The sequence below is a fragment of the Corythoichthys intestinalis genome, chromosome 17 (genome assembly GCF_030265065.1).
Source record: "Corythoichthys intestinalis isolate RoL2023-P3 chromosome 17, ASM3026506v1, whole genome shotgun sequence".
NCBI classification, from domain to species: domain Eukaryota; kingdom Metazoa; phylum Chordata; class Actinopteri; order Syngnathiformes; family Syngnathidae; genus Corythoichthys; species Corythoichthys intestinalis.
In genome coordinates this window covers 39,759,096-39,784,469 of record NC_080411.1, presented here as the reverse complement: position 1 = coordinate 39,784,469, position 25,374 = coordinate 39,759,096, and the positions used below count along the sequence as shown (strand labels likewise).

Here is a 25,374-nt window from a genome sequence, read left to right as displayed (position 1 = left end):
TAATTACTTTTTTAAAAAATATATATTTTAGCTTAACATTATATTTATGTTTCAATTTGCTAATATGTTTTGAAAAGTAAAAATCCAGTTTAATGGAATTTTTTTGTAATTTTTTTTAACCCAGATATCGCAAAGTAACACATTTTAGAGATGTAATTGCAGCACAGTGATACCGTGAAACCGTGATATTTTGGCTTAAGGTTATCATACCGTCAGAATCTCATACCGGCTCATGCCGAGTACTAGCAACCCATGAAGGTCTGGATTCGGAGTTATACTCAAAATTAAAGTGGAAAAACACACAATTGGCTGATCCTTTAAACAAATCAAGATGAGGCTCAGTAGTTTGTGTGGCCTCCGCGTGCCTGCATGGGCTCCCTACAACGCCTGGGCATGCTGATAAGGCATGCGGATGTTCTCCTGAGGGATCTCCTGCCAAATCTGGACCAGGTCATGTATTGATCCATGTGCCCACTTATCTTGGTTGCTTTGATGCCCAACAGGAGCTTCTATGTTGTGGAGAGACAGGTTATTGGCCAAAAGTTGGATGGGCCTGGACCCTACTGGGGGTCTTTTTGGATCAGGACTGTTCGTCCCTTGGTCAACCATTCAGGATGGGTTCCATCCTTCAGCAGTTGGTTCATTTGTGATGCTAAGCTCTCACGGAGTGAATTTATTACTTTTTTTTTCAATTATTATTTTCTTAATTACTTTCTGCCTCATACTTGCATTGTGTGATTAAATTAAATCGGCAATATACTGTATACTGTTTACCAATGGGATGAGTTGACCTTTGTCCTGTTCCGGCACACTCTGCTGTGATGTCACTATTTAGAATAAACAATGATTATGCAACAGTTCCTTCGATTGGGGATTCCAAAAAGTAGAATCATGCAGCATTTGCGTTCTATCAAGATGAAAATACAATATTATTTGAAGTCGGGATGAAATAGTTGTTGGACGCTCTCAGACTAATCAGAGCTACTGTAATTTGAATTGAAGACTTGGAAAATTACACTGCATATGATCCTGATTCCTGACTCACAATGAGCACACAGAATTGAAATGTGCTTGTTCCAATTTGCTGGATGGGACTTTCGGCAGTGTGTGGGTTTGTGAGTGTATGCGTTTGACTCCAAAATGTGGACCTGTTGAGTAATCTGTTTTTACTGATTACATGACACTGATGGGTACACAGTTGGACAAGGCAAGCATCTAAGTAAGACAGAATGAAGGTAAACCTGAACATTTTTTTATGTTGTTGTTGTACAGAATGTGTTCTTTACTGTATAGCCTACATATCAGATTCTGGCTTTGAGCCTAAGAGCTCACATTCAAAACATTAAACCTTTACATATTTGCTTTCATTAACTGTTACCATGATTTAAATTACACAATGTTTTTTTTTCTTGAATATTTCTTTATTGGTTCATGTTTTATGTTAATAGGTGGAGTTGACTGCATCCTTGTCATCTTTTGCTTTGCTTTTTGGATTAATTTTTCCCGTTTGGTAAGTAACAAATCAGCCACTATGTCACAATACTCAAATGTCCCATCCATTCCACTCTAGTAACCTTTATGCCGTACGGTTGCATAACTATGTCTGTCTGCTGTTTTCATTGCTGGTAATGTTGGAATAATCCAGTTCATCACTCCATTCCACCTGTTTTAGCTGTCAGCAGCCAATAAACTGCAGGTGGGGTTCTTATGGAGATTGGTCTGAGTGTGATGGCTGCACCAAAACAAAGGTAATCCATAGAAATGTAGCTAGTGGTGTGCCATAATCCTAATTACTGTAATTTTCGCACCATAAACTACTACTTTTTTCCTTCTTTTTGAATCCTGCGGCTTATAGTCCAGTGCGGCTTATTTGTTGATTTATTTGGGTTAATAGGTAACACTTTATTTGACAGCGGCGTCATAACACGGTCATAATTATGACATGACACTGTCATTACTGAATGCTTATGACAGATGTCATTAACTCATTCACTCCCAGCCATTTTCACCAGTGCAACCCCCTTCGCTCCCGGCTGTTTTACTGGATTTTGACTGATTTTGCAAGGCCCACAGAAAATTCTGTTCTATTGCTATATAAACACAAAACCCACCAAAAGAAGGATTAGATTCTCTTCTTTCAGCAGGAAAAAAAAGTAAGTACATATCTTTTTTCCTTCTATAGATATCAGTATTAGAAAATAGCTTACTTTGAGCAATTTTCCTATTTCTGATGAAAAAACAGAGAAATTGAGCTTTTTGTGAAAGCATACATTTCAAACATAACTTTGACTTTAACACAGCTATTTTTTGCTTTAGTTACATCCCAAACATCTGAATAATGTTTTCCTTTTACAAAATAACATAAACAACAAGACAAATACAGCTTTTGATAGCAAAGTAACAATTTATTTACACATAACTAACTAAGAGACGACGCTGTTGTGGCTGCGACAGCCGGGTAAATTTTTCCCTCATCGCCCCGTCTCATAAAGATGGATTTTTTGGAGTCTGTGGGGTCTGCTCGAAGAGCAGCACGGACTCAACAGCATCGTCCGCTGCACTGGTGGTCCCAGTCGTTCTGCTCGGTCGTCCAGCGCCTGGCATCCCGGGCGTCCTCTAGGTTGTTCTGCTCAGTCGTCCGCCGCCTGGCATCCTGGACGCTATTCGGTTGTCTTCCGCCGTGCGGCCCGGCCGTTCGTTGCCGTTGAATCGGGTTGCGGGTCTTACCAAATGCCCTACTGCCCTTTGGTGGTCACTTTTATTGCTTTAAAATGGATTTTCAGCTTTGTGCTTTGGAGCTAAATTGAATCCGAACCCAGAGATGTCTCTTGTAAAAATAAAAACGTAAAAGACGTATAAATACGTCTTTGGGACACTGAAACAATTAAAAATAGAACGTATTTATACGTTTTTGGGAGCAAATGAGTTTTATGTGTCTTCCAGCAAATTATGTAACTAACTCCATTTATGTCCAGCGCCGATCTTTTACATCCATTCAAAAGTAGGATAATTTGCCAGATAACACTTAATAACATATGTTATAAGCATTCATTAATGCTCATGACAGTGTCATGTCATAATTATGATTGTCTAATGGCAGTCTTATGGCGCTACTGTCAAAAAAGTGTTACCAAATACCATAACTAGCAATTAATGAAACAACTGGAACAGTAACTGAAGAAATAACTATAACAGAACATGAATTTCAATTGTTATTTAAATCTGTAGTGCATGCTAGGAGGCATATTGGACTACAATTGTGTTGAAGGCAGGTGGCAGTGGAGGTTGACGGTCTCCCCCAAGGGAGCAGTGATGACCAAATGTACAGTGGCGCCTCCAGAAATCTTTCATAGGGGTGGCCAGATGGGGCCACTTAAAATCTTAGGGTGGCACACCAAAACAACTAAAAGCCATAATTTCATGTTTTTATGATGTTGTTGCAGTAAAAAGGCCAGAAGAAAACTATCAGAAAGACACGCCTACTTTTTGTATTGTGTTATATTTAATGTTACTATTGATTTTATGTGCATAGCCCATAATAGTACAGTCAACATTTTAAGTTCCAAAATAATTCTGTTGTATTGTGTTATGTACTGTATATATTAAGCATAAAGTGTATTTTCATCCCATTTGGGATGAAATGTATAAATGATGCTCCTACAATCTAACGATATACTGGCAAGTGGAGAGGCTAGTGGGGTGGCCAACAAATTTGTAGAGGGGGCCGTGGCCACCCCTTGGTGGCACCACTGCAAATGTAACTTCTTGAAGCAATGCTTTGCAGCCAATTGGTTCAAAGCTTCATGGTGGTTAATTTGGTCTTATGACAGTAGTATGATGCCCTCTGTTAAATAAAGTGTGACCGGTTAATATCTTTTGGTGTAAATATACCATAATTTATCTATGAACTAATGTCGTTTTCGTGTCAAATTTGGTGGGTGGCTGCTAATTGTCAAGTGTGCCTTATAGTGCGAAAATTACAGTACTCTTAATGTGATATTTAAAAAAATACTTCAACATTTTTACAGTAAGCATGCACATTTACTTTAAATAGCTGTTATTCATGCTTGTATCCCCAGCATTTCAAGCTAAATCTTGAACTACTCTATAAATTGTGTTGTATTCAAAATAATACAATACAATAATATATGTATATGTAGTGTGTATGTTATATTTTCTATTTATAAGTAACTGACTGCCCTCCATTAGTTGCGCACTCGACATGTGGAGGTATATGCCCAATTTGGGGGTGTGCCATGTTCAGGAGAAAGCACAGAATCTCATCCTTGCGTTCCACAAAAGGCCTGTCCTCTAGAAACGGGTTGTGGAGGAAGGTTCCGATGCACATCTGGTGAGCTAAAAGCATTAGCCATTGATAGCACTTGCCATTTTCTTTAAAACGTCAAAATAAATTCCAAAATGTCCTCAATGTAGGTCAATGCATTAGTCAGTTTCTGGTGTGCAATGGAGATCAGGACTGTGAAGATGGACTGGATGAGAGAAGCTGTAATCAAGATGACAGTCAATTTGTTTGTGACCTTAATAAAACACCACCCAACTCTGAATTAACAGGAAGAGGGTAAGTACCTTAAACCTCAAATATCTATACTGTACCAATTACAAGTATTGTAAAGGAATAATAATAATCCAGTTTTATTTGCATGCAATGCACCTCCAGGAAGCCTACCTGTGTTAATCCTAAATAAATGTGACTATTTTTGTTTATCTAGTATTTAATTATTCTTCATATCAAATAAATCAGTGCTATTTTTTCCATTTTTTCCCTTTTTACTTTCCGACAATATATGAATATTTATGTAAACTTTTCAGACTTGGGTAGAGTACCCAAACATTTTACGAGAAGTAAGAATGACGTTACTTCTAAATAATATTCGTCAAGTAAAGTTAAAAGTAGTCATCCAAAAATTTACTCAGGTACAAGTAAAAAAAGTATTCATTGAAAAGAATAATGAATAACTTTGTGGGTAACTGCTTACAATGTCTTTTTTTTTTCTTGTCTTTTTTTTTTTTTTTTTAATAATAGTACAGTGGTACCTCTACATATGAAGGTAATTCGTTTCAGGACCTTATTTGTAATTCGAAATGGTCGTATGTTGAGCAGGATTAGGATTTTCCCATAAGAATACATCTTAATTCCATTCATTCGTTCCACAGCCCGAAAACCAAAACTAAATCCTTAATAAATACTGCTGGTACTATTATAAATAGCAATTACACATAGCAAAACAAACAAATTATGGATAAAAAAATCTAAGTAACAATATAATAATACTAATAATTCCTGTAATAATGTAATTTATCAGGTTCTAATGTGGCGGATGTTTTTTGCTGTACCTGAACGCACCGCGTGGCTGGCTTGACATATGGTGTGGTTGAGAGTTTAGTCACACTTTTAATGTTTTGTTGAGAACACCATCAACAGCGGTGGACAGTAGGCGTTTTGTGTTGGACAAGTTCTGAAATAAATGATGAAAGCCTGACAAAGCTGGCGATTTCTTTGGCGGTGTTACCACAATAATAATTGTTACCTTAACTTATAAAGACTGGCGAATGGTGGTCGGAGAAGGACCGTGGAGATTGTAGACATTCTAAGGCTGTATTGTTGAGCCAGTTCACGGATGCGCACCCCACGCTAATATCTTTCTATCATTTGCATCTTCATTTCCTTGTATTACCACCTTTTTGAAACCTGTGTTGATTTCTCTCACAAGAAAAACCGCCGTGCGTCCATCTGCGGTGCTGTCATGTCGTCGTATTTCGAGCATGTCGTCGATTGTAGAAACAAATGGCGAGTCAAATTTTACGTCGGATGTCGAAAAGATCGTGTGTCAAAGCGATCGTATGTCGAAGTACCAGTGTATATTTTTTTCTCAGCACAACTTCATCGATATGAACTGTTATTATTATTCTGTACGATAACAAATTACACGACCATGTTATGCCAAAAAGATGACACAAAAATCATCCAATTCAGACCACAACAACATTGTAAAAAAACAGAGAGCATGAGTGCCCTCTAGTGGGGAAAAAAATTGTTACATCTGATTGCTATATTGGAGTCATGTGGTTATTGTTGCGATATCTCATTGGTGAAACTGAAACAGCCACTGTTGGCATCTCTGGCAAAAACCAAGTCAATATGTAGAATAAAGACGAAAACTCTAACGACTATAGTGTAGACCAAAGTAGTAGAGTAAGAGTAGTGTTTCTTCACAAATCTACTCAAGTAAGAGTAAAAAGTATTTTGTGGTAAAACTGCTCTAGAAGTACATTTTCATTTCAAAAAGTTACTCAAGTAAGCAAAACTGAGTAAATGTAACGAGTTACTACTCACCTCTGAAACTGCCACCTCTGTGGTATTCAGTTCGGTGAGGGGAGTTAACTACAGTATATGGCGGAAAACACAGACAAGACAGAAAAAGCAGTTTCTGCTCTTGCGCTCCTCTTTAAAAGAAACTGCTGTATTTTAAGCCAAAACAACTGTTGTGTTTGATAGAACAATATGCCTATATCTGCCATAGCAGATTCATGGCGCAGTAAGCCCCCGAACTATTTTTAATTTGTCCGTTTTACGCCGGAAACCCCCGTTTACAGACGTCGCGCAACCACTTTTGTTTTAACCCAGCCATAAACCAAAGGCAATTGATTATATTTATTATTCAAAATGTCTGTCATTTTTAGCTTCGAATCATTAATTGATGTCTAATATTTTGTATTAAAAAAAAAACAACTTTAGAAAATTATTCACTCGCATATTTTGAACTTTTAAACAAATGACGTCACAATGAAGAAAAATGGCGTCTGTAAAAAAGTTACGGATATCTACCTCATAACTATCGCTTAATTCTATTTTTTTTGTTACTGTCGCATTTTCTCCCATATGTTAGATGATAAATAATCGATCCAAACAAAGAAAAATTGAAAAAAAAAAAACGTTTAAAGGGGTAAATATATGAAAAAGAACATTTCGACCACTCCTCGATGTCTGCGATTTCCTCATCGTGATCCTTGTTATATTGCCATGTTTCACCCATAAAATCCCCCAAAAATCCAGCTGTGGTCATTCACAACTGTGTCTTGACACTCAGTGATACATGCTACATGGAGTTTTTGGATCGAAACAAGGTAAGTACGCGATAATATCTTGTTAAAGTCATGGCGTCTGTAATTCTGCTCTTGCGTGCGCTCGCCTCCAGATAGGGTTTTGCTGTTTAAAAAACATTTTTAAAAAAAAAATAGCCTCCTGTTCAAAATTTTTCTTCCCCGAGAAGATGGAGATTTTCAGCTTTCCAATGATGTATCACACATGCATATCGGACAATTTTGAAATTTGGCCAAATTGGGTGTCTCAGAGCGGAACTTCAAGTCACCTGAGTGTTTTCCGCCATATCCATTTTTGTAAATATAATGAATTTGTTGCTGTTCATTCCAGGTATGACGTGCTTACAGGGAAGCTAAGGGCAGGTGTGATTAATACTCTAAGTTTTGGAGGACAGTGCAGAAAGGTGTTCAGCGGTGACCATAAAACTTTTTATCGACTTCCACAAAACATCCTCAGGTATAACTTTGAGGTGAGTAAAACAGATTTAAAGTAGTCACTGCCAAACATTGGTATTAGTGTATTCTAGGGCTGCAACTAACGTTTATTTTTAAAATCGATTAATCGGACGATTACTTAAGCGATTAATTGATTAGTCGGATACATGCCACTTTTTTCAATTACCTTCACAATTTAACTTGAAATTGTTTCAGGCATATTGTAAGTAACAATGAGGGCAAAATGGATGACTATTTCTTTCAAAAATAATATTTCATTACAGCTTTCTGACTTAACTGTAGTCTACAACAGTACTGTTTTAAGCACATGAAACTTGTTATTTTTTTTAATAAAGCTTCTGAGTATCAAACAAAAAAATAAATTCTTAGTACAGAAATCAGACAAGAGATTATTTGTTCATTCAAATGAAAAAAAGTGCTGCTGATTGACTTTTTATTTTCTTGTGAGCAAAGCGCTAATATAAATTGTTTCAATTACTAATTTATGTTCTTTAAACAAAATAAACAACAAAATCAAACAAGGAGGAGAAGGACTATAATGAATCAGTAATCTTTATCAAACAGTTGTTCACTAAGGCGTAGGTAGGGACAAACACAACCAACTTTTTAGGATGCTCAAATTATCCCCCCTAACTTTTAACCAACCTTATTTGCGTTATATTATGACTTCAGTTATATAGGTCATTTAGATCATCTTCCCAGATGTTGTAATTGACCCCACCATTATTAAGTGAATTCTTTTCATTATGTTCAGACTTACATGTACCTCCTTTCACTTGCTGAATGTGCCGGACCATTTTTTTCCTCCTAGACGCACATTTGATTGGCTGATGGCTTGAAACACCCCCCCCCCACCCCCACCCCCCCCAGCCAGCAGCAGCCACTGTAAGAAATGGAAAAAGATGTCAATGTTGTGGAAGTGGGGAACACACCAGTAATTTTGCTACTGAAAGTCCCACCTGTATCAGAGTTAGCATAACATTAAACTGGGTGAACTTGTTAACCTGCAAAACTCGAGTAGGAAGCTGCTTAGAAAGAAGTGTCCTCCTGTAAGTGTTTTCTACTGTTAACTTTAACTAAACTGAGAAATGTAGTGAACAGAGTTTTACTCCCCCGTCCCTAATTTTACATTTATTTTATTTATGTGGTCTTAAAGCAGCTCACAGGAGCTTTCATTTTTTTGTTGAGTTTGGCTGTGCTTGTGGACAAAAACAGTTGTGTTTTTCCTGAAGGACGGCTCAATTTTTATTTTTTGTTTTTATTCCCTGACAAAGTTTTTTCAGTTATAATCATTTCTTTATTTACACAATGTTGAGTGATCTTAAGACAAATGTTTTTTTTTTTTTTTTTTTTTTTTTTTGCATTCCTGGATAGTTAAGAGATTATTTAAAAGCTTGTATTTATTGTGTATGTTAACATAATTTATGTTCAAATAATGCAATTCAAATTTGCTCATAAAATCCGGATATTTTTTCGGAAGTTTTCAAAATGTTTCTTTCGTAATTTTTGAAAACAAAGGTTTGAATTGAACGGTGTAGGCTGAACCAGTGCACAGAAAAGTTAGTACAAGTCAGTACAGATTTACTTTGCATAAGAATGTCCCGTCCTAAGCAAAAAGTGTACATACAGGTTATACCATATCGTTCCTACCAATGTTGAGACCAAACCTATGCCCTTGGTTGTTCATAAAGACAATCCAAATCCAATTTCAAAGCAAACTCTCTTGTATCAAAATATAGAGTTTGTGTCAAAAGGAGGCTCTAAGATGTTGTATAAATGAGTTTATGTGTGTGGTTTCTTCATAAAAAGAAATGTGACAGCTTTACTATCTAACAATAATTCAAGTGCTTATATGCGTTTCCAAAACAAAATACAAATGGACACTTAAAACACTGATTATTATAATCGCTAACTAGCTTAGCGCTCCGTGCTAAGTAGTAACATTGCATCAACAACGAATATGAATAATACAATTGGCATCATTTACTCACCTTTGACAGAGGCACACTGGATCAATCAACACATCTAACTCTTACGTAAATATTATAGATTCAGCAACTAAACCTGAGTGTAGCAGGGAACTCTTTTTCTCCCTTGATCTAATTACTGGCACCCGGGTGCAGCTTACTTTACTCACAAAAAAGGACCCAAACAGGACTGTACATAGCTGCCGGCAAAAATCGATTATGAAATACGTTGGCAACTAATTTATTAATCAATTTTATTCGATTTAATGGATTAGTGTTGCAGACTTAGTGTATACCCATTGGTTTGCAATTAAAAAGCTTTGCCATTTGGGAAACCCAAATGCCAGTCATTTTTCAGAGGTTTTTATATGAGGTAACATATTGCTACATTTTGCTTTGCAGGTGAAAGTGGACAATGAGGACAGTGATGAATCCTTTGAAAGTTCTTGGTCCTACATGCAACACATCCAGTCTAACGCTTTAGCAGGACATGACCGTCGCTCCTTTCACAAAGAGCTCACCGAAACAAAGGCAACAATAATTCTAATTTGCTTTACAAGTATTTATAAAATGTTGCTTGAAGCCTGTACACCACATGTAGTCTATTTAACCCTTCCTTGTCTTTGTCTCAATCAAATGTTACACTTCATTCTATCCCAATTTCCAACAGAATAAAAGGATTGTGATTCTAAAGAATAAAGTGGAATTAGCCCAGTTCCAAAACTCAGCTCCTCAGTACTTGACGCTGGCTGAAGAATTCTGGAAGGCTTTAATCTCACTTCCGTTCACATACAACTATGCCGCCTACCGTCAACTGGTGGAGAGATACGGCACACACTATATCTCTGAAGGCTCTCTTGGAGGAGAATACCAAGGCTTGTTGGAGTTAGACAGCCAGACATTTGTATCCTCAAGTAAGAGCAATTATTTGTGGGCAATTAATAAAATGAAGGGAAAAATCCCTCAATAAACACACTAAACCTAATATTTGAGTAACTTGCAAAAGACATTTTAAAGTACTTTTGAATTCTGACAAAACAATGCAATGTCGGGCACTTAATCTAATCTGGTTTTGTCTTGACATTGTGTATAGGTGCCACACAGATAGACTACAAATATTGCTGGAGAAAGGTTAAACGACGACTGTTCCGGAAAAAAGTCAAAATCGTCTGTGAAAAATTCTCTAATTCTATATCGTTTGGTGAAGGTGAGTATAATTATTGTCCGTATTAAGAAATAATTACTGTTGTCAAGATGTATTTCTTCTCATCAGAAAGAGGTGTGACTAAGATGCCCATTCAAGTGAAGACATTTGGGGGAGACCCATCGTTTGCGGATGTCTTGAAAGTTCTTGATCTAGAAAATCCTCAAGTAAATGGAGAAGCCTATGAAAACTGGGCGGCATCTGTCAGAGACTTTCCTGACATCATTGACCAGAAGGTATTACAAAAAGCCAAAGAATGCTTCAGAAACAAGAACCTTATATCAACCAGCACAAGCAAGGTTTAGAAAATGTCAACATACTGTAGATTTTAGACTTTGGCTAATAACCCCACTGATTTTGACTTCAGTTGAGCAAACAAACACATTAAGCATTTGAAGTTCTGCATCAAGGGAACGCGTTGCTCCCTAATTCACCACTAAAGTGGTGTGGCTTTGTCTTTGTATGGTTTTGGGGGACTCTTATTCCCAAACTCTTGTATTTAGCGCACAACCATTAAAAAAACAAATACACACACTAAGACGTTTTACGGCGAACTACAGTGATTTCACTGGCATTAAATGCATCGTCTGGAAATTTAAAACCTACTGTAATTTTCCGTAAAATTTAAGACAATTTAAGTCCTAGATTATTTTGATTTTAAATTCAAGACATTTTAAGGATTTTAAGGCAACCCTCCTCAAATATTGTTCCCTATTTCTAATTTGGAAATTGTAAAGACATGATGATTGCATTTTGAAATTTTCAAAGCAAAACTGTAAAAGGGAAAACTAATTTGTGGTGCAGGTTGATTATATAAACTATTGTAGCTTTAGATGTTTGGGAGAACAATTGTTCGTAAAATGTTTAAAACATTGGTTAAACTATACACCTTAATTGTCTTGAACTTGCATTCCAGTTGCGCCCTGTTTATGAGCTTGTAAAGGAGGTGCAGTGCGCAGGACTAAAGAGACTTCACCTGAAAAGAGCCATTGAAGAATATTTGTCAGAGGAGCATCCATGTCACTGCCAACCCTGCCAGAATAACGGCCAAGCACTCCTAACTGGTTCGGAATGTCGGTGCGCCTGTCGGCCCGGAACCTCAGGACAAGCATGTCAGCATGGCACTGTGATTGGAGAACAACCAGGTAAATGATGATACTGTCAGTTTGGGAAAAAAGTATATCGATGCACATTTGATTTTCTCGGATGTAAACCCTATATCTGTTTGTTATTTTGTTGTACATGACATGACAAAACATGAATTAGAATATTGTTATTCTAGGGATAATGCAGCATACAGTGGTATGAAAAAGTATCTCAACCTTTTGAAATTCCTCACATCTCTGCATAAAATCACCATCAAGTCTGATCTGATCTTTGTCAAAATTACCCAGATAAAAAAACAAACAAACAAAAAAAACTATCTGCTTCGAGTAAAACCACCCTAACATTTTTAGGTTTTCATATTTTAATGAGGATAGTATGCAAACAAATAAAGAAGGGGGAAAAATAAATAAGTGAACCATCACATTTAATATTTTTTGCCCCCCCCCCCCCCCCCCTCCCCCCCTTTTGGCAGCAATGACTTCAACCAGACACTTCCTGTAGCTGCAGATCAGTCTGGCACATCGATCAGGACTAATTTTGGCCCATTCCTCTCTACAAAACTGCTGTAGTTCAATCAGATTCCAGGCGTGTCTGGCATGAATCGCTGTCTTTAGGTCATCCCACAGCATCTCAATGGGGTTCAAGTCTGGACTTTGACTTGGCCACTCCAGAACGTGTATTTTGTTCTTCTGAAACCATTCTGAAGTTGATTTACTTCTGTGTTTTGGATCATTCTCTTGTTGCAGCATCCATCCTCTTTTTAGCTTCAACTGTCTGACAGACGGCCTCAGGTTTTCCTGCAAAACATCCTGATAAACTTTTGAATTCATTCCTCCATTAATGATTGCAAGTTGTCCAGGCCCTGAGGTAGCAAAACAGCCCCAAATCATGATGCTCCCTCCACCATGCTTCATGGTGGGGGTGATGTGTTGATGTTGGTGAGCTGTTCCATTTTTCCTCCAAGCATGATGTTGTGTGTTACACCCAAACAATTCCACTTTGGTTTTATTAGTCCACAAAATGTTTTGCCAAAACTTCTGTGGGGTGCCCAATTGTCTGGGCGAACATTAAACGGGCAATAATTTTTTTTTCTTTAGACAGCACTGGCTTCCTCCGTGGAGTTGTCCCATGAACACCATTCTTGGCCATAGTTTGACATATAGTTGATGTGTGCACATAGATATTGGACTGTGCCAGTGATTTCTGTAAGTCTTTAGCAGACACTTTAGGGTTCTTTTTTACCTCTCTGAGTATTCAGTGCTAAACCCTTGGTGTCATCGTTGGTGGACGGCCACTCCTTGGGAGAGAAGCAACAGTGCCAAACTCTCTCCATTTGTAGACAACTCCTCTGACTGTTGATCGATGAACATCCAGACTTTTAGAGAATGTTTTGTATCCTTTCCCAGCTTTATACAAATCAACAATCCTTGATCGGAGGTCTTCAAACTGCTCTTTTGACCGAGCCGTGATGCACATCAGACAATGCTTCTCATCAAGATAATGCTTACCAGGTGTGTGTTTTATACCGGGCAGGGAAGATTTAAACCACTCATCAGTGATTGGGCAAAAACCTGACTTGAATTGTTTGGTAAAAATTGGTTTCAATTGCTTTTTAAGTCTCTTTAGGCAGAGGGTTCACTTACTCATTTTTCCCCTTTCTGTCATTGTTTGCATGCTATCCTCATTAAAATATGAAAACCTATAAATGTTTGGGTAGTTTTAGTTAAAGCAGACACTGTTTTTTCATCTGTGTTATTTTGACATCGAACCGATCACATTTGATGGTGATTTTATGCAGAAATATGAGAAATTCCAAAAAGTTCAGATACTTTTTCATACCACTGTACATGCCAGGGGTGTAGAAATAGTTTTGGAACATCTAACGAAAACATAAATTTAAATTCATAAACAAAATGCAGATTTCATCTGATGGGAGAATATTACAAAAAAAAAAAAAAAAAAGGAACTTGACTCTCTGGAGTGCCTGTCCCGTCTTCGAGTTGTAAATCACGCAACCAAGTAAATCTTCTATGTGCTGCCTGTTTCTGAAATTCTGTCACTGTGTACCCAAACTTCCAAAAAGACAATTTGTATTTTCTTTCATTGAAATACAAGTTATGCCATATACCTTTTCAACAATATGTCCCTTCAGATACCTTTTCAACAATATGTCCCTTCTGAGTTATAATAAACTCTTTTCCCAGGGGTGATCCATGGCGGCTGGAGCTGCTGGTCATCCTGGAGTTCTTGTTCTGGGGCTCAGAAGTCTAGGTCTCGCAGCTGCAACAACCCCAGCCCTAGCAGAGGGGGCCAACACTGTCCCGGGGTGACAGAAGAGCAATTAGCCTGTGATGATGCCGAGATACAGTATTTACAGTAAGGACAAAAAGATGGCCAAAACAAAAAATGACAATAACATTAAAAATAAATAATAATAGTCCACTTGCACGCTGAATTGTGTTTTCTGATTATAACCTGTGTGCAGGATGATGGAGCCTCAATGTTTCAGTCTATCTCTGACACCACCGAAATTTTGTGGACCTCCTCCAAATCTCAGAAATGGTTTCACCCAGGTACATTTTGAACAGTATGACAAATATATTAAACCCTTTCTGTTAAAATACAAAGCTGGTATTGTGTGTACTGTACTGTGGTTGTATGGCTAGTACTGACACATGCAGTCAACTGTGTGTGTGTGTTTACTTGCTCGTGTGTGTATTCTCTTCAGGATCCTAGTGCTTTCTATTTGACAGGGACCATAGTTCAATACTCTTGCATAGATGGTTATTACCTCATTGGAAATTCTTTGGCTGAATGTACTGAAAGTCAGACCTGGAAGACTGGAGCAATGGTTTGTAAAAGTAAATATCCTCGCCAATAACACATGTATTGATTATTCAGCCCTGTATACAGTAATGCTCAAGTTTCTCATAATTCCAAAAATTGCTTTCTTCACTTCCATTCACAGGTTCAACATGTACCATTCCTCATCTAAACAATGATATTATGGCTACGCCCAGTAAAGTGAACTATCATATCGGTGACAGGATATCCTTGTCCTGTCCTGAGGGATTGATGATGACTGGTGACGTGTCAGACATCATATGCACTCCCAGTCTACAATGGTCTCCATCTCCTTCCACAGCACACTGTAGTAAAGGTGATATGATGGTGAAAATTCTATTTAAATTAAATTTTCTATAGTGCTTATATAGTGCCCAAGAGTAATTTTACTAAGCTACAGTCATGTGAAAAAATTAGGACACCCCATTAAATATTCAGTTCTTTATCAAGAAATGTTCACATGTCAATGTCTGATCTTGTTTTTCTTTATCTCTGGAAAAGAAAGGCATTTAATTGCAGGTAAACAACAAATATTAACATTGTTTTACTCATCAAACCAAATATATCAACGAAAATGTTTGCCCCACTTCTTAATGCAGAATACTTTCAACAGTGAGATCTTTGAGGTGTTTATTCCATGTACAGCCCGTTTCAACTCACCCCACAGCATCCCAGTGGGATTAAGAGCTGGGCTTTGAGTCGGCCATTCCAGGCTCTCCATTTCTTTCTTTTCAGCCAGTCCTTGGTGGATTTACTGGTATGTTTTGGGTCATTGTTATGTTGCAGGGTCCAGTTTCAATTCAGCTTTATATTTTTCACAAATGATCTCACATGTTCCTCAAGCACCCTCTGATACATGATAGAATTCATGAATGATTCTATGATGGTGAGCTGGCCAGGTCCTGCTGCAGCAAATCATCCCTAAACCATGACACTTCCACCTCCATGCTTCACAGTATGTATGAGGTTCTTCTCCAGATGTCCTGGTCTTTGTCTACATTCACTCTGGCGAACTTCAGTATGGCCTTCATGTTCTTCTTGGAGAGCAAAGGTTTCCTCCTTGCACACCTACCATGAAGGTTAAACTTGTAAAGTCTCTTGATTGTAGAGGCATGCACTTTCACATCAACAGCAGCAAGAGCATGCTGTAGGTCCCGTGATGACATTTTAGGGTTTTTGAAGACTTCTTTAAACATCTTGCAATCGGCTCTCGGGGGGGAACTTGCTTGGACGGCCAAACCTGGGCATGTTGGCAGTTTTTTTGAATGTCCTCCACTTGTAGACCATTTTCCGGACAGTGAAATGGTTGATTTTATATTCTTTTGAGAACTTTTAAAATCCCATACCAGACCCATGAGTGTCTACAATCTTCTTTATGAAGGCTTCAGACGGCTGTTTTGATCTGATCATGAAGGTTTAATTCACCTCAACAGTCAGTCACTGTTGAAAGTATTCTGCGTTAAGGAGTGGGACAAACTTTCTTCAGACCTATGTCAAAGACTGGTAGAAGGCTACAAAAAGCGTCTCACTGAGGTTATTTCAGCCTATTATTTCTTGTGATCTGTCATTTACATCGGACCAATCAAGGTTATTGTCTGCCTAATGTCTTTCAACCTGATGAACTGTAGAAAATAGGAATTATTATATTTATCCAATTGGTTCTAACTTGAGATTGTGTCAATTGTGCTTCAAAACCTTACTTTGAATCAGTGTTATTTTTGGCAATTTTAGTTTTGGTCTTGTCTTTTGGACGAAAATGCTTATTAGTCTTAGTCATATTTTGGTCATTTTAAAATGTGTTCGTCTTCATCTAGTCTTAGTTGACGAAATCTCGTACAAATTTTGTCTCGTTTTAGTCAACAGTTACTCCAAATGTTTACGTCTCTCAAATTCAAAAGTCTAAGTCGAAAAATAAATAAAGGTTTCCAACAATTTCGAATGAACATGGACAGATGAACACATACTGTATTGTAGTGTCTACAAGGACAACACCAACTTGGTGGCGATAATACACACTCAGCAGGAAAAGCAGTACATCATTTTCAATCAAACCCACCTGGAAGCCACGGACTGTATGTAAAAAAAAAAAAATGTCCGAGCGTTTAACAGTGGGAAGTCAGGGATTTTTGTTGTTGTTGCTATTCTTAGAGTCTAGCCAGAAGTTGCTAGCAAACAGTATTTCCCACTAATTGCTCATTTACCATACAAAACAGCCATAATGTCCTATTAGCTAATGCAATTTTTACAATCTGGTCTGCTCTAGATTTAATGACCAGAAAAATCAAGTGGCTCTGCTTTAAACTGGCCAGTGTTTTAAGAGGACACCCGCCATTCTGAAGCTAATGCTAACGCGAATACTACACTAATGCTAGGAGTTACATTTAATTTCTGATGATCACTCACCACAGACCTTTAACCCTTTAAGGTCTGGGCCTATTTTGTCTGATTTTGCATGCCTTTGAAGTTGCCTTTATATTTCAAAGAAAGAATTGTTTACGATGGCGTGGTTTGGTCCCTTTTTTTTGTGACACCTTGAACTTCATGTCCAAACTGTTGTTTCCTTCACTGACCAATTATAAATCATCATTTTGGGCCCAAAAAGACCAAAAATTCTAAAATCGTTTTGTCAAAATTTTTAATATTGATGACCAATTGACAACCAAACATGCGTAACGAACCGTTTTGAAACTTTGTAATATTTATTCAACATGTTAGGATGAACATTCAACCAAAAAAAATTAGAATAAATAGTCTTATATTTGACAATTCAACATAAACAACAGGTATAGCCATAGGCGTTTTTTGCCTTTATACATGCTCTAGTCAAAACAGGTTATATACAGCAGACCGAACAGTGAAAAAAAATATACCATCTAACACAAAAAGTGTTTAGAGGCCATCTCTTTATGGGTTTAGGTATTGCGGCCCATCACCTGATGAAAACTATGTACACACAATCAAGCTTCTTGAACACACATTTATATACACAAATTGAGAAGACTGTGGGAAAAAAATATATTGGGGGGAAAAAAGTATTTTCAAAAGTATTTACAATAAACAGGTTACATTTTTTTCAGGCATGCCACTCCGAAAAGCAGTTTCGTCCTGGAATTCGACACAGGGCGACATCACACAGCCCACACTTCCATGGGGTGTCGGTCCTCTTTCCACCCTTCCACCCTTCCATTTTCATTTCACTTTACTTTCATTGTCACTATAAATGTACATGAAAAAAGTCAGTATTTATGAAAATAATAAAGTATAAAATAAAAATATATACAGCAATAAATAATAATGGAAATCTATATGTATGACAATAGAAAGAATACCATAGCTGAATATGTGCCACATCCCTAATCTTCATATAGAAAGAAGATCACCACAATTATAAAATCCTGCCTTGGATACACACAGTGCACGTACGACTTTGATCTGATATGCACAGTTTATTATTATATACACAAACACACACTTATATTGCATCAAAATTAACTTTGTCTTGCAGTATCAAAAGAAACTTTCAAAAGAAACTTTTTCAGCATTAAAAAAAAAAAAAGTGAGTTTGCTTACCTCTGCTCGTCGATGGCGTCACCCACGTGTTCAAATCCATCACTATCTTCACTCGAGGACTCTTCCGAAGAAGACGATGATGACGAATTTGGACCATCTTCTTCCTCAAGTTGATCAAAAAGCACAATTGCTTGCGCTTAATTTAGTTTTCCGTTCATTCTCAAAGTCACACAAAGTCGCTGCTCGATCCAAACGGCCGTCGCTCGCCACCTCGCTGCTTCAGAACACTCCTCCCTCTCGTTCGGTGGAACCTCGCACGGCAGTTATATTTATTTAAAAAATAAAACGCATTTTGTGCTTCCACTGTGACTTCGAAAGGGTTTGTTTGATTTGTGTTTTTTTCATGGAGCTTCAAATTAAAGCCCACAACATGCTGCCTTGACATCCTTCCTTCAAACTTTTTCAAAACTGTTTTTCATTGCATAGCCCCAGACATACTTCAGATTATAAATACTTCCCTCCAAACAGGAGAGTTTCCTCAGACTTTAAAAACTGCAGTAATAAAACCTCTCCTAAAAAAACCTAATCTGGATGCCTCAACCATTAGTAATTACAGGCCAATATCAAATCTGACATTCCTGGGGAAAATTATCGAAAGGGTTGTGTTTGAACAGATCCAGACTTTTATGATGCAAAACAATCTTTTTACCTCATTTCAGTCTGGATTTCGGCCACAACACAGCACCGAGACCGTGCTTATCAAAGTCCTAAATGATATTCGTCGGAATACCGATGCAGGCAAATCATCTGTTCTGCTACTATTGGATCTCAGCGCCGCATTTGACACGGTTGATCACAACATACTACTCAGCAGATTGGAACAGTGGGTAGGGCTTACTGACACTGTTCTTCAGTGGTTCACATCCTATTTACATGATAGGGATTTCTTTGTGTCAATCGGAAACTATGAGTCAGAACGAACCAAATTCACGTGTGGAGTCCCTCAAGGGTCAATTCTTGGACCACTCTTATTTAACATCTATATGCTTCCGTTAGCTCAGATAATGGAACAGTATGACATCTCCTATCACGCCTATGCAGATGACACACAACTGTACATTTCTGTGTCCCCACATGATTATAGTCCCTTAGTCTCCCTGAGTAAATGCATTCATCAAATCAATGAATGGATGTGCCAGAATTTTCTCCAGTTAAATGTGGAGAAGACAGAGGTGATCATTTTTGGGCCAAAAAAGGAAAGGTCAAAGATAAGCAGCCAACTTAGCACAATGTCACTTACAGCTACAAATCAAGTCAGAAACCTTGGCGTAATTATTGACTCAGACCTAAAATTTGATAGCCATCTAAAGTCCGTCACTAAATCCGCTTATTACCACCTAAAAAATATAACCAGAATTAAGGGGCTTCTGACTCAACAAGACATGGAAAAACTTATGCATGCATTCATTTTCAGCAGATTGGACTACATTGGACTACTGCAACGGTATATTTACAGGTCTTGATAAAAAATCAGTCAGGAAGCTGCAGCTAGTACAGAATGCTGCAGCCAGAGTCCTCACAAATACAAGGAAGCTGGACCACATTACACCGGTTTTGAAATCGCTTCACTGGCTTCCAGTGAGTCAAAGGATAGACTATAAAATACTACTGCTCGTCTACAAAACACTTAATGGCCGTGGACCAAAATACATGCTTGACATGTTAGATTCCTATGAGACATCAAGACCCCTAAGGTCGTCTGGAGCGGGTCTTCTGCATGTTCCAAGAACAAGAACCAAGCAGGGTGAGGCAGCATTTAGTTATTATGCTCCTCACCTCTGGAACAAGTTACCCAAACGTCTGAAGTATGCTCAAACTGTTAGCTCCTTTAAATCAGGGCTAAAAACGCTTTTGTTTGGCACTGCATATCCATACCTGTCTATATATTTCAACCTACCTGCCTTCTATTCCTCTTGTGCTTATCTCCATTGCTGATTTCAATGATTATTATTAGTAGTAGTTTTTGCTTTATTTTTATTTTTGTTTTATTTTTGTTTATTTATTTTTATTCTGTGATTAAATGCGATCTTTTGTCTTGGTTTTTACGTCGTGTTGATTTAAATGTGATTTTTATGGTCTTCATGTGATGTAAAGCACTTTGAATTGCCTTGTGTTGAATTGTGCTATATAAATAAATTTGCCTTGCCTTGCCTTGCCTTCCGTTTTGAAAAAGGACAAGAAATGATGGAAATATAGACATAAACAAATGATCCATGCAGCGATTTAATGTTTTTTTGAGAGGACAATAAAACTATAAAACTTAAATGACAATATCTCACGTTTTAGTTGGTCGATTGACTTCAAATAATAACGAGAGTAAACCGCAACTTCCGCACTTTAAAACGAGACCAACCAACGGCATGTGGGTGACGTAATTAAAACGTGAGGGCGCTTCAAAGACGACGTGCGCTGAGGACGCGCCGGCGCGTCCTTCGACTCTCAAGGGTTAAATGCTAAAGCAGCATTGCATATTCTCTTTTGTCAAGATAAGAAAACAAATCTTACCATGTTTTCAAACAAGCAAGATGGAGCGCAGCCTAGCTTTAGACACACCCTAAACTCCGGTGAGTAGAGTGAGGGACAGGCAGAGGACTAGTCGCATGAATGACACGACCCAAACACGAGGCAAACTGACGCACTCCACGTACAATATGAAAATATCACACATTGTAAACATACGACAAAAAAATTCTCATTTGAGTCTCGTTTTCGTCTCGTCAGACGAAAACTGGCATTCATCTCGTTATGTTCTAGTCCCCCAAGCCACGTTTTTAGCTCGTCACTGTTATGTCATCATCATGAAAAAGTTGCTCGTCGACGAAATATTTTCGTTGTCGCCATTGTTGACGAAAACAACACTGCTTTGTATTATCTAATTGAATACTCGGTAAATATGATTATCTGACATCTGATTGATTTTTTTTTTCTTGTGACTAAAATTGTTTTAACACTTTTTTAGTCCCCACTTCAACTCCTAATTTGAACCTGAAATGTAAACTGTGGGAGAATGTTGGAAAAACTCAGTGTGTGTGTAAAATGCCGTTTCAGTGCCCGTGAGTATGATTTATATTCTTTGGGTTTATTTGCAAAAAATATAACATAGAAAGAATTTACTGATTTTAGTCTATGTTCCGCAGCACTTCTCTGGAGTTGTGTGCCAGAGTCACCTCGAGCCAGTCTCGGGTGCTTGGTGTTTGCCAGCTCGGCGCGCTGCGATGTTTGGGCCGTAACTTTACACTCGTCAATGATAGCGAATGTGACTGGTCTAAAGAGACGAAGCCTGGAGCCAAGTGTCAGGGTGAGTAAGGAATGCTTTAAAGCATTATCATTGTCATGAAATACAACTTGTGCAGTATATTCGAATAAGGGCAAGCAATAACCCTTTCCCGCTTTTTTTTATTATTTGTTTTTTTACATTTAGCTGGAAGTTGTCAATGCCAAAATGCATCTGAATGTCCAGAAGACTCAGCATCCCTCTGTGTGACCACAGGTGTTAGTGGTGTTGCCGTGACGATGACTGAATGTGAAGTTGGTTCCAGGAAGTGTTCTGGCGAGCAGCTAACTGTGATCAACATTGATGCATGTCCCTAATAAATATAATTAATTCCCCTCATAATATGTTTGTGTTGAATTTGACTTGAAATTGAATGCCCAACTGGTAAATGAAAAACTGTGTCTGAATGGGGGCAAGTTAGAGGACTGCCTATCGTCCACAGCCTTCTGTTTAAATGCTGATGTGGTAATTCCAACAAAAATAGCCATGTCATGTCCAGAGCTTTATATTTTCATTTTTTTTTATTGTGTCCATGCAGTAAAAATTACTTCCATCCACCTTTCAACACTCAATGTAAACATCAATTTTAGTCTCTACTTCATAAAGATAACACTTGATTAAACATAACATCCAAATGTTGAGACACAGTGCAATTCAAGAATAGTGCATGCTTATATTTTGATATGTCAAATCAAGGGCGTAGGTCTGCATAGGGACGGTAGGGACATACCATTACCGACTTTTCCAGATACTCAATTTGTCCCCACCAACTTTTAAGCAACCTTATTTGCATTATATAATGACCTCAGTAACATACAGTATGTCATTTAGATGTCATCCTCTCTTTCACTTGCTGAATGTGCCGGTCCATTTATTCCCCTCAAATGCACGTTTGATTGGCTGATGTCTTGCCTTTATTCAAAATGTATTTATTTATTTTCAATTTATTAATTAAATTTTTTATTTCTAGCCTAGGCAGACTTTTTTTTTCCAGGTAATCATACATTTATCATAGTCAAGGTAGTAAGTTTTCATTTTGTATTGTCTTTAGATGTATTTGTGGACAAAAGCAGTTGTGTTCTACCCGAAGTAAGGCTCTGTTTTTTTTTTATACCCTGACTAAGATTTTTTTTTTTTTTTTTTCAGTTATATTTATTTATTTAGACAGACAATGTTGAGTCGTCGTAGTTAAGACAAATGTTTATTTTTTGCATTCCTGGCTAGTTAAGAGATTATTAACAAGTGTGTATTTATTGTGTATGTTAATATAATTTATGTTCAAATTTTGCTATTTAAATTTGCTTATAAAATCCAGACATTTATTCTGGAAGTTTTCAAAATTTTTCTTGAGTAGTTCTTGAACACAAAGGTTTGAATCGAACAGTGTATCACCAGACATAGACTTTACCATCAGTTGACAAGACAGCTCCCACAAAACATTGCGCCACGCCTTCCCTTTAGGGGCCAAGCAAGGCAGAGCGTTTGGCTTTCACTGTAATACACTCAAACACACGATGCGTTCAAACGCCGGATTTAGGTGGGAAAAGTACAAAAATTTTACTGCATGCAACAGGCAGGAGTGTCTCGAGTGATTTGGTCGAGGATTCAACGTCATTATTATATAAAATAGCTCCATGCATGCACTTTGAAACGTGAAAAAAATGCATGGATAAAAGTAGCGTAAATTTAGCCCGAAATATTTACGTAAAATGAATGATAACTGCCTGTGTTTTTGCATTTAAATAACAATTTAGACAGTTCTATGTTCATATTTATAGAAATTCTGGGACGTACGCATTTATTTGCAAGAATTCTCAACTTAAAAAGCTCTTTGTGTTGTGATTGCCGCCACGTTGGATTTACACAATAGCGTAATTTTAGCTCGAAATATTTACGTAAAATGAATGATAACAGCCCAGTTTTTTGCTTTTAACCAAGAATCTAGACTGTTCTATGTTCATATCTATAAAAATTCTGGGATGTACGCATTTATATGCAAGTATTTTCAACTTAAAGAGCTCTTTGTTTTGTGATGGCTGCCATGTTGTGTCCATACACAGTAGCGTAACTTCACATTCAAATGAAAAGGTAATTTTCGGCCAACGGCCTGTTTTTTTTTTTTGGCAAAAAAGTAGACGTTTCTGTGTCTATACAAAATAAAATCGCCTTTTATGTGTTTTATTTTATGTAACTTTTCAATCTAAAAACGACGAGGGCCAGATAGTCGGCAAGACGTGCTGAGGCAATAGTAACATCGGAATTCAACCTAAATAAGTTGTGATTGCATATAGAAAAATTCAAATTTTGCTTTTGTTGAGTAAAATTAAGATGATTCTGTATGCTTTCCTCAAGTTTCTGATGTGAAAATTGATTGATTTATTAGCTGTTGAAAACTTGCACTAAAAAAAAAAAAAAAAAGAAAAGTTGCTATTTTGGGCAAAAACTTCTATGATATGTTAAATATTGCTATTGATCCTGAAAATATAAGTGATTATCTATATAGTTGGTGATTTTTGTGCATCTTGCGTAAAATTTTAGAATTTTATAGCCATTTTAAATTTTGTTATACTTGTATAAAAAAATAGTAAACTGGGATTTCATTAGGGAACGACTTAGAATTTTTTAATGTCGTTGCTCATGGAGACTCATATATGCCTAAAGGAGGTCCCTGTTTTGGTTTTAGGTTGATAGCGGCTTTGGTTTTGAAAATATTTGAATTTTACGTTTTTGAAAATAGGCCCTCTACGGATCGGCCCCAAGCCCTGTGTCCCGTCAACTGATAATGAAGTGTATGCACCTGAACCAATACACGTGAAAGTTAGTAAAATGAGAAAAAAAGCCCGTTCACCCAATTTGTTTGGGGTTATTAATGTCCCTACCCCAGCAAAAAAAAAAGTGTACTTGCAGGTTATGTTGTTGTGTCGTCCCTACCAATGTTGAGACAAAACCTACGCACTTGTGTCAAAGCAAAAATGGTGAAAGTTAACTGAGTAGGTTAATATATCAACCACGTACTACTTAAAAAAACATTTCTTTTCAAATGTATCTATATGTTAAAAGTTGTGTACAGGCTCAATTTGTCTAATTGGACATCAAATTCCAAAAAAGCTTCCAAGTACTGTACTTTATTCTCCTTGATTTACATAAGTACACCTAAGTGGGGCTAATTTAGTTTTAGTGTTTTTGTCTTGTAAACCCCAATGCTGTTTTTATTCACCTGAGCTTTTATATAATTACAATTTAACCACCAAAGTTGTAGAACTAGGAGTTTAAGTAATATTCAGTCATTTAATTGGCCAAATGTTGAACTCATCATCATGTAAGACGACATGCGCAACTTCAACAAATGTTACGGTAGTTTCAATTTAGTTTAGTTAGTAATTATAAAAAAAATCTTTTTTTTTTCCTGCTCTGACTTTTTGGGCATTTTTAGTGGTGCAGGAGCATATTTGTAGTAGTATTAGAAAAAAAGTGATTGAGCAGGACTTGATTGGTGATTACTGATTCCTTGATTTGTGGTGGATTTGGAGGTTTTACTGAATCCAACAAAAGATTACAATATAACCACCATTTGTGGCAGAATTTACAGCAATGGTCGAATAATGTTTAAAAAAAAATATCTATTTGTATAGAATGGGGTGAATCGGCTTATCTGGATTCACAGACACCTTCATTGAGGATCTCAAACTGGTAGTTGGCACACTTCAGAGCAGCCATGGAGCAAAGGTCCATGCTGCGAGTCCTCTGGATCCTGGTCAGCATCAGACAGAACTTGTGCACACCAGTTTTAGGACAGTCCCGAGCAGCAATGCACTGACACTTTTTAGATG

The 25,374-nt window shown here is 37.4% G+C and overlaps 2 protein-coding genes across 4 annotated transcripts in view; one reads left to right on the top strand and one right to left on the bottom strand.

Moving 5' to 3' along the window:
- Window positions 1-936: 936 nt before the first annotated feature.
- c7b (complement component 7b) lies at window positions 937-21,886 on the top strand. Of its 2 annotated transcripts, none has more exons than XM_057818304.1 (18): window positions 937-1,235; window positions 1,449-1,510; window positions 1,646-1,748; window positions 4,210-4,351; window positions 4,435-4,579; window positions 7,454-7,592; window positions 9,948-10,076; window positions 10,216-10,459; window positions 10,639-10,752; window positions 10,819-10,985; window positions 11,666-11,894; window positions 14,061-14,232; window positions 14,342-14,429; window positions 14,585-14,717; window positions 14,825-15,016; window positions 21,230-21,323; window positions 21,408-21,568; window positions 21,692-21,886. In XM_057818304.1, exons 1-18 carry the CDS (start codon window positions 1,230-1,232, stop codon window positions 21,859-21,861), a joined length of 2,490 nt encoding a protein of 829 aa, XP_057674287.1. In that variant the 5' UTR covers window positions 937-1,229; the 3' UTR covers window positions 21,862-21,886. The 2 variants fall into 2 exon arrangements, with proteins under 2 accessions (XP_057674287.1, XP_057674288.1); XM_057818305.1 differs by having other exon boundaries at window positions 939-1,235; window positions 1,673-1,748.
- The window catches only part of c6 (complement component 6), a 54,067-nt gene continuing 42,479 nt past the window's right edge, over window positions 13,787-25,374 (bottom strand). For both annotated transcript variants that reach the window (XM_057818303.1, XM_057818302.1), the window contains one exon: window positions 13,787-25,374. In XM_057818303.1, the coding sequence (XP_057674286.1) occupies window positions 25,193-25,374 (182 nt within the window). In that variant the 3' untranslated portion in view covers window positions 13,787-25,192.

Bases quoted from the DNA above. Each gene is read 5' to 3' on its own strand.
- c7b (XM_057818304.1), top strand. The intron at 11,895-14,060 runs GTAAATGATGAT...CTCTTTTCCCAG, and splicing joins TGTGATTGGAGAACAACCAG to GGGTGATCCATGGCGGCTGG. The intron at 15,017-21,229 runs GTGATATGATGG...ACACTTTTTTAG, and splicing joins CACAGCACACTGTAGTAAAG to TCCCCACTTCAACTCCTAAT.